Source organism: Rhodofomes roseus, assembly GCF_022264815.1.
Source record: "Rhodofomes roseus strain CIRM-BRFM 1785 chromosome Unknown C8Q71scaffold_10, whole genome shotgun sequence".
Lineage (NCBI taxonomy): Eukaryota > Fungi > Basidiomycota > Agaricomycetes > Polyporales > Fomitopsidaceae > Rhodofomes > Rhodofomes roseus.
Window position 1 is genome coordinate 901,618 of NW_025952966.1, and position 14,528 is coordinate 916,145.

At 54.4% G+C, this 14,528-nt stretch overlaps 5 protein-coding genes across 5 annotated transcripts; 3 read left to right on the plus strand and 2 right to left on the minus strand.

Moving 5' to 3' along the window:
- The first annotated feature begins 60 nt into the window (after positions 1-60).
- C8Q71DRAFT_759635 (uncharacterized protein) lies at positions 61-1,350 on the plus strand. Its single transcript, XM_047923799.1, has 7 exons — positions 61-273; positions 336-482; positions 542-666; positions 728-735; positions 786-896; positions 946-1,175; positions 1,231-1,350. The coding sequence occupies exons 1-6, from the start codon at positions 213-215 to the stop codon at positions 1,016-1,018; spliced, it is 525 nt and encodes a 174-aa protein (XP_047779000.1). The 5' UTR covers positions 61-212; the 3' UTR covers positions 1,019-1,175; positions 1,231-1,350.
- Positions 1,351-2,854: 1,504 nt separating this feature from the next.
- C8Q71DRAFT_58215 (uncharacterized protein) lies at positions 2,855-3,917 on the minus strand. The gene is made up of 6 exons (XM_047919504.1): positions 3,846-3,917; positions 3,707-3,790; positions 3,592-3,640; positions 3,463-3,541; positions 3,111-3,403; positions 2,855-3,049 (listed from the first exon to the last, which is right to left on the minus strand). The coding sequence occupies exons 1-5, from the start codon at positions 3,857-3,859 to the stop codon at positions 3,243-3,245; spliced, it is 387 nt and encodes a 128-aa protein (XP_047779001.1). The 5' UTR covers positions 3,860-3,917; the 3' UTR covers positions 2,855-3,049; positions 3,111-3,242.
- Positions 3,918-4,983: 1,066 nt separating this feature from the next.
- C8Q71DRAFT_857970 (Di-sulfide bridge nucleocytoplasmic transport domain-containing protein) lies at positions 4,984-6,476 on the minus strand (the record flags this gene model as incomplete). The annotated part of the gene is made up of 4 exons (XM_047927459.1): positions 4,984-5,262; positions 5,318-5,526; positions 5,577-6,209; positions 6,389-6,476. The coding sequence occupies 4 exons, from the start codon at positions 6,474-6,476 to the stop codon at positions 4,984-4,986; spliced, it is 1,209 nt and encodes a 402-aa protein (XP_047779002.1).
- A 266-nt stretch (positions 6,477-6,742) lies between these two features.
- On the plus strand, positions 6,743-8,047 carry C8Q71DRAFT_759658 (Clp protease-domain-containing protein). The gene is made up of 7 exons (XM_047923800.1): positions 6,743-6,985; positions 7,042-7,113; positions 7,165-7,299; positions 7,423-7,546; positions 7,606-7,752; positions 7,819-7,851; positions 7,906-8,047. Exons 1-7 carry the CDS (start codon positions 6,818-6,820, stop codon positions 7,977-7,979), a joined length of 753 nt encoding a protein of 250 aa, XP_047779003.1. The 5' UTR covers positions 6,743-6,817; the 3' UTR covers positions 7,980-8,047.
- A 4,514-nt stretch (positions 8,048-12,561) lies between these two features.
- Positions 12,562-14,079, plus strand: C8Q71DRAFT_682204 (uncharacterized protein; the record flags this gene model as incomplete). The annotated part of the gene is made up of 2 exons (XM_047919761.1): positions 12,562-13,573; positions 13,628-14,079. Coding segments are annotated over 2 exons (1,464 nt in total), but the record flags the coding sequence as incomplete, so codon positions are not given.
- Positions 14,080-14,528: the final 449 nt, after the last annotated feature.

Below are 14,528 nucleotides of genomic sequence, written 5' to 3' on the forward strand. Positions count from 1 at the left end.
AGCAAAAGGAGGAGGAGGACCAGGAGGAGGCGGAGCGCTTGCGTGACCGCGACACGATCTTCTCATAGCTTCTCATGCAGCAACGGACATTCACACACTGCCTTGCAAGTGTGCAGATCCGTCTCCAGGCGACTGAAGGGCGTACATACGACTAGTGGACGACGCCCGCGACGGGCAAGCAAGGTCGCAAGTTATTCACCAACTCAAACACAATGTCTGACTTCCCTGCCTTGCCGGGCTTCTACAAGCTCATGTACTTGTATATCGAGCCAAGTATGCGTCTTATAGGACCCATGTTTGTCATCTTGACGGTACTCATAGTAGGTATGCTACAGCCTCGACAATCCTGCCGTCTGTGCTTGCCTGGTTCTTCCCGGGAGCGGAGTGGTTCCACCACGGGCTCATACCCTCAGCGGATCCTCCGCCTCCTACTGGGTTTCTGGACGCCCGGACAAGGATGGCGATCTGGCAACTCGGAAACTGTAAGCACATCTCTACCTCACGCACGATAGTGAACGCTGAGATGTCGCGGAGCGACTAGGCTACCTCTTGCTCGGCCTAATCTCTAGCTTCGTGTTCCGAGCCGTCAGAGACGCTTTGCCTAACAACGCGATTGCCCAGGAGCGCATTCTTGGCGCAAGTTTCACTGCATTGGCTCTTGCAGATGTGAGTTCAACGGCAAGACGCTATGCCCATCGCGTTTGAACTAACTCCGTTGTGTTTCAAGGTCACCCAGTAAGGCACAATTGCCTGTATCCGCTGCCATGCTAAAACGCTACTCCCAGTATGATCTGGTCTTGGATTGGGCTTCCCGATGATCTGAAGTACAACCCGTTGGCTTGGAACGCGACGACGCACGGGAACATCTCGTTCGTGATTGTACTCCTTAGTGGGCGGTAAGGCTACTGTATCGTTTCCTGTTCATCACTAATACGACGCTCGTAGACTCGCCTGGTTCATGGGTATCGGGAGGACCAGATATTACTACGGTCAGAAACCGAAGGGCAAGGCTGCATGAATGTCTGAGGAGATTGACTCCCGGATAACTGCGTCGAGACAATGTAGTTCGTCGTCATGTTCTTCCCCCTGCATGTCATGTATACGCTGTGGCCCATGTATGTTCCTGTGAGCACAGGATGTCTCAAACGTATGCTGTGATTGAAGACGCCAATTCCCCTACAAAGGACCTGTCAGCCTAGCAGGTTTACCAGCCATTGAGTTCATCTCATACCGAGATCGTCGACGTAGACTCAGTCCAACGTTGAAAGAGCCCGATAAGTTTCCGGCAAGGCCACTCTAAATGCATCGACGCCTGCGTTCGGCAGCTGCGGTGAGGCTGTGGCGTTGAACCACGATACAATTTCGGATTTTCCAAAGAAATCGCCTACCACCGCTGCCAACATTTGAGGGTAGAGCTACTTGCCTGTTCTCGTAACATATCGACTATGGCTCGTGAGCGTTCTCTATGGGTGGGCATCAATACAGGTTCATCCTTGAAGCTTGAAGCTTGAAGGACACAATGGCGGTCGTTGAGAATTGGTTGCATGCAAGACCGTCCATACCACAAGGAGCTCACCCTGTGTCTAATATACAAATTACTTGCTGAGCTACTGCCTCTGCCTAAGCACCTCGGGACAAACTGTCAGGGCGAACGCAAACGAGACAGCACGTCTTCCAGCTGCGAACAGCCAGACGTTAGTAAGGTCTGCAATGAGATTCCATCAATCCGAACACCTCCTGACAGTAGGTGGTTGTCATACGTGTACTGCCATCTCCGGCATAGGCAGACACCTACTTTGGGATTCGTAGGAACATCAGCTTGATGTAACTGACGCGCGCGGAACTGGCTAGCATCGCTGTCTAGCATAAGCAGTGGCTACGGACCTATAGTCAAGCTATGATCTCAGTTGACAACGTACCGATAGTGGATGTAACTTACGGGTGGCATAAATTCGAGGCGCACTGGACGGGTTGTAGCCATAGTGACTTCGCAATCAAGCAGGCAGGCAGAAAACAGCCTTATTTCGTCCGGGCCATACCTCTAATCACTCGATGAAGTCGGCGTAGTGGAGCGCTGCAGCTTGTTGTCGAAATGTTCAATGACTGGCCTGGATCAATTGTACCATGCTTGTACGCACAGCCAACGAGGGGCCCGGGGTAATGTTGACTGAACGACAGGTTTAGGATCGCGATATGAGCCCATCACCATTGAAAGCCACTTCTGTCACCTGTCCGCGGAGCTGCCCCTCGAGATGGACGTTTGCAGACTGTTCAATGTTCGCGCTAATCATGTATCAACGCATCACGGACGACCAAAACACTCGATGCCCCGAGGCTCCAGACCGTGACGGGGAACATCGACAATCGAGATACGGTGACGGCGCCGGAGGGCAGGCCGCCGGTAGCCACCATTACGCCGATATGACGAGCTATAGACATTCTAAATCATACTCGACGGGCGCGGTCAGAACTGTTCGCGGGCTTTGAATCAGACATACCGATCTGGCCGCATTCTGGGGGACCCGAGAGGCCGTTGTGCAGGGGGCAGTGTTGACATACACCGGAGCGCTCTGTCAAATGGAGGTAAGGAAGAGTGGGCAGTTTGAGCAATGAGCCGGACACTCACTAGAAGGAGCAACGCAGAAGCATCTTGGTTGCTGTACGGATGTGGGTAGGTCACAACACTGTCTGTCCCGAGAAGTTAGGTTCGTCATAGCAGCAGACCGGGACTGCTCATGACGACGCGAAGTAAGGGTCAGCGAACCCAGTGACCTCCGAAGCCTGTAGCGCATCACTGCACACATCCTCAGGCTTAACTTGTACTTGAATGCCCTTCGGTTCAGAAGACGCGGTGGATCGCTGAACGAAGAGGCACCACACTCTGTGCTAGTCTAAGCGACTCCTACGAGTGGCTCTTGGTCACCTTGTCATGCACGCGTGGTGTCCAAAGACCCGGGGGTTGCCAGATAACCTACGGCGATTCGAAGCTTACAGCATGTTACGGCATGTTACGGCTCCTCGCGCGAGCAACCGCGGTGCCTTCTGAGTTCTGTGAGCATCATTTGATAGGCTGAATGCTGCAAATTTGAATGGGAAATATAGGAACAGACCTTCTACACTTGGAGGGACCATAGCCTTGACATTTGCCGGGAGGTCATCCGGTCACATTCGGACAGGTCCGTCGACAAGTGTCAACCTTTGGTGCCTTAGGAGCACCTGTCATTGAGGCAGACGCACATCAGTCAATGCGGTATGCACTGAATGGCACAGCAGCATGGGTCTAAACAGAGAAGCAGCGGTGACACTGAAAACCGACAGAACCATCTGCTTGAACATGGAAGCCGCGGGATTGGTTTTGAATGTGAGATCTTATCTGTCCCCACGTTGGCACGGTTCCTGTAGCCTGGATTCATAAAACATGTGGGTATGCTCAAAGGGCCGGAGTCATTGAGAGTTGATTACCACCTGGGGAAATGCTGCTCCTGGCGGCCGTGCGCGAATGAGCTTCGCTGGGCGTCCCGGGCCCGGAGGGGAACTGCATCTACGATACCAATGAGCTTCGCGAAGAGCGATGTACATTACAAATCTCACCGGCTCTTTTGCCAAGATCTTCCATGACGGACTGACGAGATGGGTAGTTCTGACAACGTGACCAGAAGGCGATGAACATGAGTTTCCCCAAATGCTCTGATGGATAGACACTTACGACACGTGTGAAGCAAGAAGAACTGTAATAAGGGATAGGAGGCACCACGTACGGCTATCAACCATCGTTCGGATACTGTAGGCCCTAGCCTATTCTTGCGTGAGATCTCTGAAAAGCCGTGTTAACTATTGTGAAATACCTCAACATTGGCATGGAGGCAGCACGCCTCGACCACCGTGTCACCGCACGGAAGGAGGCTAGACCCCATTCGCAATGACGTTTGCCATGAAGCTATTCACTGCAGTGCTCTAGATCTGTCTTTGCCAGGAATCGGACCTTGAATGCGATGGTCAAATTGTTGTGATTTTTCAATTCGACCACGAACCTCTGACCGTCTGCCGCACTGGATAGGCAAGGTCCGCGGTAAGTTACCTTCTGTTTTGTGTTCTTTGCTCTGATCTGGATCCCGCACTGTGGAGACATTGAGCGTAATCAATATCTACAAAGGCTTCGGAGGACCAACCTCGGGTCAACCATGCTCTCATTCATGTGCACTAGTCCAATTCTGAGTGGCCCATACGCCGTTCGCAACGTTTGACCAACGTTTGCCGCAACAGACGTTAAGTTCACCCACGTACTCAGATCCGATGAGCGAGGTCCACGCTGCTCGACGGTATTAGCTCGTCACGAACATCTCTCACACGTACCCTTGTTCCTAATGGCCGTACCGCCTGAAGGCTTACCATTATCACGTCTTGAATTAGCAAGCCCTTTGGACAATCATTGGTGCGTGGCATGGTTCTCCAATCGTCACTCGAGGAACAAGACACCCATTAGCAAGCGATTAGGCGAGCAGAATATGAGACTCCACCCTTAGCTCCGTGAAGTCCAATTGCCGATCCCAGGCTGTCATAGCGTGGCTTGGGTGGACAGAACTCCAGGGCCACACATCGTTGACACCTATGTGAAGCTTACCGGTGAGCGCTGAACGTCATTTGCGCAGTAGGACCCTAGTCGACCAAGGGAATAAGGGAATAAGCAGGCTTGCCAGACGACACCAGATTGATTACCGCGTAGGACGCTGTCAGCCAAGCTACCGGACATCGCCGGTACTGCTGTATTTGTATATTGCATAGGCATGGCTATGGAAACCTGCGAACGAGATTAGTCACCACGCCGTAAGGAACGAGGCCGCAGCGATACTCACATGGTTGTGATATAATATCCTGCCTCATAAATGAAGATGTTAATGAAGACGGAAAACAAGAAGCCTGTGTCATCGGGAAACCCATCCTGTGCCAACTAATAATGCTAAAACGCCATTGCCTCTGAGCCTCCTAACGGATTTTCTCCGCTAGACCACCTTCCAGGCGGCGTCTCCTACTCGGCGTTTGAGGCACGTCGTCTTGAGCGGCAGACCATGACTTGCTCCATTCCGGCGGAGGCGACAGATAGTGATGTGGTTGCGGGTACGCCACAGGGGGCGCGATTGGGAAGGTGGGCATCGGTGGGTGCGCGGGTGGCGGATGTGTCGCAGGGTTGATACGCGCGCGGTAGAGTGACAGAAGCGCGTTGATGAACACGGTGAGGAACGCGAGCGAAGTGAGAGTGAATATCTGATACATACGAGGTCAGTCCGCTGTGGCTCGGAAGACTACTGAAATTACGCACGAGGGTCTTCCAGCTTATAGGCTCGACAAAGCCATTAACGACCTCAGCTATGAGCTCTGCACCGACGCGCGCCCTGCCGACCTTGGATGGATCGCGATTCATGCATGTTTCCCATACTGAACATTGATGCGACATTGCAGGGATGGGCCTTGAGGCGCAGAGATTCGCCTTATGCTGCAACGCGCATTGCGCGATTTCTTGTACGATCTCTGGACAGAGGTCGACACGAGGCAGAGCGGGAAGCCACTGATTGACTCACCCATGGAGTACTCTGATATTCTCTGCTCCACGTCCCGTTGTACTGTGAGTATGAATTGGACGAGGAGATAGAGGAACACTAGGATGAGGGAGAGGTTGAAGAAGAACTGTAAATAGCCAAGCAGCACGTAGGGCAGGTCGGATTGCGGGGGAGCAGGGCCGGGCATATTGAGCGTGTAATGGTTTGAGGTGCTTTGTGTAACGACCCCTCGCTCGTCGTCGTCACTTTCGTCGGTAACGTCGCTCCCTTCCTGATCCAAGCCCCGACTCTTGCCTCGCCGGGCTCTACTGCGCTCCCGTGCCCTTTGTCGCGACCGATACACGCGCCGAACGGCACCCAATGCTACAGCTCGCTCTCCCTCGCCTTCCTTCTCGTCCCCCTTCTGAAGTAATTGTTCCCCGAGCCTGATGGGGCTGGAGTCGGCCATATCCACATCCTTGATCTCCGGCTGAGGGAAGGCCTTGGTGGGGGAGAAGTTCGGAGGTGGTGTCCACGCCGGAGTATGTGGTGTCTGAGGAATAGGCTCATTGAACAAGAACGGTACGTTTGTGTTGTGCCCGAAGGATGGGAAAGAGTCGACATGCGATGGTGTGGGGAAGGCTGGGGCAGGCGGGTTATCATCTGTGAACGGTCCTGCAGTGATACAAGCATAAGTTTGAGACGTAAAGAGAAGACAAGCACACTTCATCGCACGACAAACGTCTCTGGCGACGAGAGAACCGGGCAGAGCGTCGGTCAAGCTGGCAATACAGACAGGTTGCGATCTTTGCGTAGGCTCTCTTGAGCCTCAATAATAGCAAGCGATTACTCACGTTTCCGAGGTGTGCTTGGATCTTCGTTTTCTGATGCCCATGCGGGCTTCGTGAAGCTGCTTGGTCGAGAGGTGAACTCAAAGTCCATCGGAGTCTCAGTCGACCTGGCTGTGGTTCGATAGCGCGACGCCATCTCGAGGAGCGTTACGCAGCGGTGGCAAGTTCGTGAACGTCGTGGCCGTGTCTCCCAGGAAGAGTCGTCGTAGCAGAATATCGTGTCGCGGGCGTCGCTGCCGTCGACGGACTGGCTAGACAGGATGAACTCGTCAGAAAGACGGCGAGCCCGACGAAACGCGTCAATCACGTGGACGCGGACGTGGCCGCCACAGGCCGCCACAGCGCGTTGCCGAGCGCGGACGACCTCTTGGACGACCTCCACTGCCAGGGCTTTGATTACGCTGTGTTGCACTCGCAGCCGGGCCAAACAAAATGGCGACAACTCGAATTCTAAACAGTGCATCGTCCCTGCTGTGCGCCATGCGCACAAGCCCGCGGTTGGACATGGCAAGACGGCACGTCCACCGACCGCTCGCTGCAGACTGGTCTTCACCGCCTGCTATCTTATCGAACCTGGTGCCGATAGTGATTGAACAGACGGTAAGCAAATGATAAAAGAGGCGGCTGAAGCTAATAGCTGAGGATCCGCGTTGAAGGGCAGAGGAGAGCGGAGCTATGACATTTTCTCGAGATTGCTCAGAGAACGTGTTATCATGTTGTACGGTCCAGTGAGCTGTCTCGTCTACTGTTTGGGGATCACTATTAACGGGTGCAAACAGATACGGGACAACGACTCTGCGCTGACCGTCGCGCAATTGCTCTTCCTCGAGGCAGAAGAAACGTCGAAGCCAATTCACTTGTACATCAACTCCCCAGGTGGGAGCGTCACCGCCGGACTCGCTATCTATGACACAGTAAGCATAGTACATTACGCAGTCATACGTATCGCTAATCCATGCAGATGTAGATGCAGGTGCAGTAGTTCCCCTCCTCACAGAAGTCCGTGAAACTGTGATTGAATGTGCGCGTGACTGCAGTACGTTTCCTCGCCCATCCACACGTACTGCGTTGGTCAAGCGTGTTCGATGGGTTCCCTCCTTCTGGCCGCGGGAGAGAGGGGCAAGCGACATGCCCTCCCGAACTCTACCATCATGATTCACCGTACGTACTCACGGTGGCATGACGGTCACTGGGTACGTTCTCTGACACACTGTGCATAGAACCTTCGGGTGGGGCTTCTGGTCAGGCTTCCGACATCGCCATCCACGCCAAGGAGATTCTCCGCGTGCGAGAGCAGCTCACGCGCATCTATCAGAGGCACTGCAACAAGGAGGGCGAGAGTGTCGACGAAGGCGTCAAGCGCTTCGGTACGTGCCATTCATAACCTTTTCACAGTGAAGTATAGACTGAATTGCCGTTCCCACCAACCTCAGAGCTTGCATTAGAGAGGGATTACTTCATGACAGGTGGGTGATTGGTGCTCGGCATCCTAAGTACATCTTGCTGACCATCGAGCGCAGCACAGGAAGCGTTCGAGTTTGGGATCGTGGACAAGGTGCTCGAAAAGCGGCCGAAGCTGGACACCGCGATATAGATACTCCACAATCTGTACCCGTACTGACTTCGCATCGTGGCTATGACGATGAGACTAACGTTCCCGTACCCACGCTGAAATACGCGCGGCTGAAGTCGAGAACGCACGAATTGTTTCACTTCTCGCACCGGAGTTTTGCGCCGTTGAACAGGCTACTTCCCTCGCTATATATGTTTCGCCGCGGGTGCTGTGAATCACCTTCGCATTCTTTGAACTGGTGAGGATCCCGCTCAATCTCCCCTTACATATATCGAAGAGCTGACATGTGTTCGCCTACATATGAGTGGAGAGCCTCGTGTGAGCACTCACGGCCCCTGATGCAGCCCTATCGCTCGCATTGTGAGTTCACCGTCAGACCACCGGTCAGCCTGCGGCACGGTCCACAGCTGCCACTTTGCGTTCATGTTGGACACTTGGCTCGGAAACGGGTAAACTACGCCCAGCGAGACGCGAGATTATCATGATGATGATCCTAAGGTAGCCCTGCTTGGGCAGTTGCCCTGTTCGCAGACACCCCCAGCAAAGGTTTGCTCATGCACCGAAGTGGGCTAAGTGGCCTTAGCCGCAGAAGGGGGGAAGAATCGTGGTTATGCATTATAATGCACTCCCGATAGTATCAGCATGTTGGCGGGGCCAGAGCGACGTTCATCCGCACACCGCGTTTATGTAGGACCCTCACTCTCCGAGCTCCGAGGCCAACTCCGAGTCCGAGATGAAAGCGGCCGCGACGGCGAAGGTCGGAAATGAAGCCTGCGGGGCTCTAGGCTCTGATATCGAGCTCATTGACCTATTCATACTCGGTTTGCATCGGACCGCATCGATCTTCACTCGACAGACTCAGCCTAAGACTGTTGGTGAGGGCCCGGCCGGTCCCTCAAACGTGCACCTACCTTCCTTCGCATGTGAATGACCGCAATGGTGAGTGCTTGATATCGGATTCGTTGTGAGTGAATCTCCCGGGTCGTTCTGGCTATATGCGCTCACTTCTCTGAGTCCAGGTCTTATCTGTATGCACCTAGGCCTGTGATCAAGCTCTGTTCACGAGTACTCCGTACTCAATACACCCTTGACATGTGGCGATGATAGACTTTGCTCAGACTGGGATGGTCCCAATGTCCGTGTATTCATCCGTCCGCCCTCCATTCAGTCGGCAGACTCAGCTCGACGTCGAGAAGATGCGTGGCCCCGGATGCCGGTTGCGTCCAAACCGTCTCACGCCGACCGTTCGTCCCTGCTATCTTCTCTTCTCCGTCCCTTACTTACTCACCGTGCACTTCGCACCCAGTGCAGACACGCGCGCCATCCCCATCTGCGTCCCGGATCTCCCACTGCCAGTGACGCACCTCGACCCGCTTCCATTCCCGTCACGCCACGAACTTGCATCCAACCCCGCAGCGCGCAGATGTGTAAGTTACATAACAGATGGGCGTCTTCGCACTCACTTGGACGCGGACGCGCGGTAGCGTCGTGGTGCACGATCGCGAGCGGATCAGTCGCACGACGTTCTGGTGTGCCCTAACTGCTGTATATGGTCTAGCTCTGCAGGGGGACTCATCACTACATCGAGCATGCCGCGAACGCGTTGTCGGCTTGCGCAGGGACCAGTAAGTTCATCCCTAGTTCGACGGCGGAACAGGATCTGCGGAGGGTTGGGAGGACCACTGGGGAGGCGCACGAGCGTGACTGCGTATCCGAGTCCGACGGGTTGGTGCCGGTCGGATGGTAGTTCTACTTGCCCTTTTCTGGAAGTGTGAGGTGAGTGCAGTATCACGATCATGCTCGTGTAACCGTTGTGGGATCTGGATGGATGGGCTCATGATATGATCCCATTGTTAGCCCGGTTGAGTCACAGAGCCGCAAGGTCGGCTGAATTGGTACTCAATACATCTACATCAGTTGGAACCAAGGGGCGGCAGATCGGCAGATCGGGTACACAATGCCCCCGGGGGAGGGGGGGTGGTCAGCCCTTGGTCTGCGTCCGACGAAAAAACCTGCCAATAGCTACGAATAAGCGGCAACCCTCCCCTATAAGGCAGGTGAGGTCAAGCGCCGAACCGGACCGAGGTCTGCCGAGGGTTCAGATCGCATCGCACGACAACGCTTGTGGCAATCCCACCCGTGCTCGAGCCCGCTACATCCCTCCGACATGGAGAATTGCGGGTAAGCGCACGTCTCGCAGTTTACTGTTCATATTTGTACTCGTTTGATATGACCGCAATCAATTACATCCAACCGTTCAGAGTCGGACTGGCACTACAGGTGCGACCGCGCCCATGGCTGAAACATAGCCACGCCGGCCCCACAGCACTAGTCTATAATGGGTAGCGTAGCGGACCACGAGCCACGAACCGCAGCGCTCAGCGGTATTGCTACGCTGTAGCGCGGTCCCGGCGCCACGTCTCTCTACTCTACATCAACCGTCGAGCTAGGCTACTACTATGGCGGATTCACTCGAGTCCGACTCGTCATTGGACTCGCATATCCGTGTTGTTCGAGCTATTCAATTTACATCACAAGATCTCAGGCCTCTGTTGCCAACCGCACAACAGAAAGTCCCGGGAACGACTATCAACGTATATGGCGCCTTCCTGCAGGACTGTGCAATCTCTGAAAGCCACGATTTCTGTGTTTTCTCTTCATGGGTACCTGCAATCGTCGAGGGATCACAGTGCGAAGGGCCTTCGGCGGGTACGTTTGTAGGCCATATGCAAGCCGCGGTACGTCTTCCATGTCTGTACAAACATCTGTAACTGAAAGCAATACAGGGAGGCAAGGAAACTATACGTGCAAGAGGGCGATGGGCTATACCAATGTGCGGCGGAGTGCCCTCACACTGGGTGCTTGGTTCCGTAGACTTTGGTCGGCGGTCTGCTGCTATCTATGATAGTATGCCAGAGTCGAAGTCAGTCTCATGGGCCAAACCGGTGAGTAGTAACGCCTCGCTCGTGCACCGCTAATGACCGACACACCTGCAGCTACTATTCGGTGTCGTGAATAGAATCCTTGAGTACATCAACCGCGCGACATTCTTGTCGATCGATGACAGTTGGAGCTTGCACGTCATTTCCCCGCTGGCGCAGCACCAGCAGTCGGACGGATGGTCTTGCGGTGTCTTCGTTCTGTTGGCTCTGCACGACTTTGTTCATCAAGACTCATCATACCAACAAGGGCAGGAACTCCTACCTATCTCGAAGCAGAGGGCTCTTGAGAACCTCATGCAAATGCCGTATGTTATTGCTCCTACTATGAGACTGACTACTTCGCTCACATTATCTTGTTAGCATTCTGGAGCACCAGAATACTCGCCGTCGTAACCAAGACACAGAGGAAGTGAGCAGTGTCACGGTGATGGCGCAACAATCCTCCTCTGTGCGAGAGTCTCCTCTTGGCAATGGCTCCGACCATTTGGTGTCCCTTCAGGGAGACGACGTAGGCGCACACTTCCCGTTGACAGCGGCCAGTAGAGCTGTCAGTGATGACACTGAGAGCGCCTCAGTGACGGTGGCTGGAGCCGCCAGCGATGGCAAAAGGGCACGTACTACCATGGCGAACACGTCACAGGATCACGAACCTGTCATCACACATTCTCCATCCGAGTCTCCTCAAGGATCTGAAGACACAGACGTGCTGTTCCAACGGAGCGAGGCGAACACGCCGGCTCGTGCCAGCGCCGAGCCATCGGTGCTCGTTGATCCTAGCTCGATCCCAAGCATGGAGACTTTACAAGCGACGACACCAGTTTCCGACGTATCACAGCTACCCGGAGAAGCGGAAACCGGTCCTGATGGGGTGTACTGGGAGCCTCCCGTACCCGGAAAGTCGAACACGTGGATCCGCTACAAACGGTGTACACTCTGCAAGACCGCAGTCAACCTAGGTCATGGCAAGACCCTTCACGCTTACAATGCGCATCTTAGCAGTGCATCCTGCCTTGCTGCTGTTGCAAAGCAGGAGAAGCAACGAACGCAGCGGAGTCTTCTGGACATGTTCAAACGTCCGACGCAGACGAATGAAGGTGCTCCTACCGGCTCCAGCGCCGCACCGACTCTTCTCCGTACTACGCCAGGACCGAACCCGAGCCCGAGAGCATCTGCATCCGGCGATTTGAGTCATGCAGCTCAAGCAAGCCCTGACGACTTGGAGTGCGAGATTGCAGCGATGTTCAGGGAGCGTACCATCTGTCCAGGGAGTCGTCTTCAGTGGCCGTCACCTATCGAGAGGACCTATCCCTTTCACTTACATGCCTTCAATCACCTGCCATACATGCTGGAATACTGGGATCACCAGAACGGGACAATCTATGTCCGCAGTCGATCTTGCCATTGCGTCCCAAACACGTCTGGACAGCCATGCACGCAGTGTGCAAGCTTGAACGAAAGTTCAACTGTTGTAAACATGCGCGAGCGCGCAAGTCAGGCCATTCCAACGAAACTGAACTGGCGGTACTATAACTTCGATCAGCTGGCCGATGCAATGGACCGGAAGAACGACCAACAGAACGAGATGAAGCTACAGGTATGTGACTTGATGATACTTAGCTTCAACGACGTCTGACGTCTCTCGTCTTCATTAGAATCTGAACCTTGTGCGTCAGTACGACAGAACAACGGACCGCTTGTCCGACTACGAACGTTTCAAGGGTCTGATTGCCAGCGGGGACGTTGAGGGCGCAGACCGTGTTGTCCGTGTTGCCATCAACAACCATCGCAGCGTCTCCGAGATTTGCAACCGCATGGTTCGTGCAACACTTGGACTGTACAACGTCAAGAGCTTCACGCGGAAGCATTACGACCTCATGCGTCTGACCGGCGCTCTCGGTGGACCCAAGCTGCAGTTTGCAGTGGCCGATGCCCTGCAGCTCCCAGCAATCTCGACTACACGTACACACTCACTAGTTCTGCTCATTGAGGCATGCATTGGCTTCCCCATCCTTGCGGAGTTTTTGCATAATCTTGGTGCTCTTGACAGTGCAGGCGTCTTGTGGGAAAGTCGTTCCAGCGAGTCGCAAACCGTGTCTCGTCAACGGCGACGTGGGTTCCAAATAATGGTCGACGAGCTTGCCCTTGAAGAGCGACCGCGTTATGACGGTCGGCGTGATGCGGTCCTTGGAATGGCTCGCGAGACGGCACATGAAGTGGATCTCGGTGTTCTCACCTTGGAGAACCTAGAAGCTGCGGCTGATGCGCTCGAGGACGGGTCTCTGGCTGTCGCAAAGGAAGCGACTATGATGGGCCTTGCCGCATTTGGCTACGACGACTACACCGCGTTCCCGATCATGATATCTGGCACGAACAAGACTGAGCGTGACGTCAAGCAAGCCGAATGGATTCACCTTGCCATTGATGCTTGGGAAAGCGGGAAGCCTGCGGAATCGGAGCAGACGTATGAGGAGCGCTATGGCGAACTCTGGTGTGTAGGTTCTGACGGGGATGCAACACGCCGTAGGGCTCTTCATCGCGTCTTGATGGCGGAGAGACTGTCTCCAAACACTATGGGCGCGCTGTACCGGCTCCTCTCATCTCTTCACCGCATGAACATGCAATGCGGGAGTAAAGGTCGTACAATGACCATAGACTACAAACACAAGTTCAAGAGTGAGTGCTTCCTATCTCACTCGGTTACAGCTGGACTGACCGTCACCATGCTAGACTTTGCAACCCTTCTCCGCGGCACTGCAGGTGTCCTCGTTGCAGACTATCATGTAACACCTGTGCTACTCAGACAGAAATTAACGGCTGTCCTGGGATACAAGGACTCGAAGCTTACCTCCCTCTTCGACCACAAAGATCACCAGAATGTCCCCGTCGCGGTTGCATTGCTCCAATCGCTCAAGAGCCTTGCAAAAGCGGACAACTTCGCCCAAGAAGTTGAGAATCGTCCACTTGTTCTGCTTGGGACGTTCGCGGGCTACCTTGTCGAGCCGTTCATAACGCCCACCTTGTCGTTGTCAGAACAGTTGACAATGCTCTCGGCAGCCGCACACTTACTCTGCCTGCTCTACCGGCGCAACCGGACTTCGTTCTGTCCCGGGCAGTGGTATTATGATGTCCAAACCTTCATCAAGAACATATTCTGGACGACAGCGAAGATGAAGACACTTTGCCCTGGGGATAGCTACTACATCACTCAGGACGGGACAGATCGTCTCGAAGGGAACTTTGGGACGTACCGCGACATGTACAGCTCACACAATGTCGACATCCTCCAGCTCTCACAGCGTGCCGCAACTGCAGCCGACATCTGCCAGATCTTCGCCCAGCACCCATCCTGGAACCGTGGACATCGCCGCCTACGTCTTGAAGGTGCAGAGGGCGTGGACCATACCAATCCGAAGTCGTGGAAGGGTGATGTACGAGTAGAGCCGGTTAGCCTGCAAACTGTCTGGAACGCCGGGTTGCGGGAGGTTACGAAGTTGCTGAACCAACTGAAGATCGACCTAGGACAGCTGCCGGATGATATCGACCTACTCCGGCCGTTTGGAAAGGACTACGTTGGACTCAACGACGATTTCGACTTGGATGCTCCAGCTCTCCATGCTGGAAACCTGGA

Excerpts from the sequence above, each read along its gene's own strand:
- C8Q71DRAFT_759635 (XM_047923799.1), top strand. The coding sequence starts at position 213 with ATGTCTGACTTCCCTGCCTTGCCGGGCTTCTACAAGCTCATGTACTTG. Across the intron at positions 483-541 it reads GATCTGGCAACTCGGAAACT|GCTACCTCTTGCTCGGCCTA; the intron begins GTAAGCACATCT and ends CGGAGCGACTAG. Across the intron at positions 897-945 it reads ATTGTACTCCTTAGTGGGCG|ACTCGCCTGGTTCATGGGTA; the intron begins GTAAGGCTACTG and ends CGACGCTCGTAG.
- C8Q71DRAFT_58215 (XM_047919504.1), bottom strand. Across the intron at positions 3,542-3,591 it reads AGATCTTGGCAAAAGAGCCG|ATGCAGTTCCCCTCCGGGCC; the intron begins GTGAGATTTGTA and ends TTGGTATCGTAG. Across the intron at positions 3,404-3,462 it reads GAGCAGCATTTCCCCAGGTG|GCTACAGGAACCGTGCCAAC; the intron begins GTAATCAACTCT and ends TTATGAATCCAG.
- C8Q71DRAFT_759658 (XM_047923800.1), top strand. The coding sequence starts at position 6,818 with ATGGCGACAACTCGAATTCTAAACAGTGCATCGTCCCTGCTGTGCGCC. Across the intron at positions 7,300-7,422 it reads GACTCGCTATCTATGACACA|TACGTTTCCTCGCCCATCCA; the intron begins GTAAGCATAGTA and ends GCGTGACTGCAG. Across the intron at positions 7,852-7,905 it reads GAGGGATTACTTCATGACAG|CACAGGAAGCGTTCGAGTTT; the intron begins GTGGGTGATTGG and ends CATCGAGCGCAG.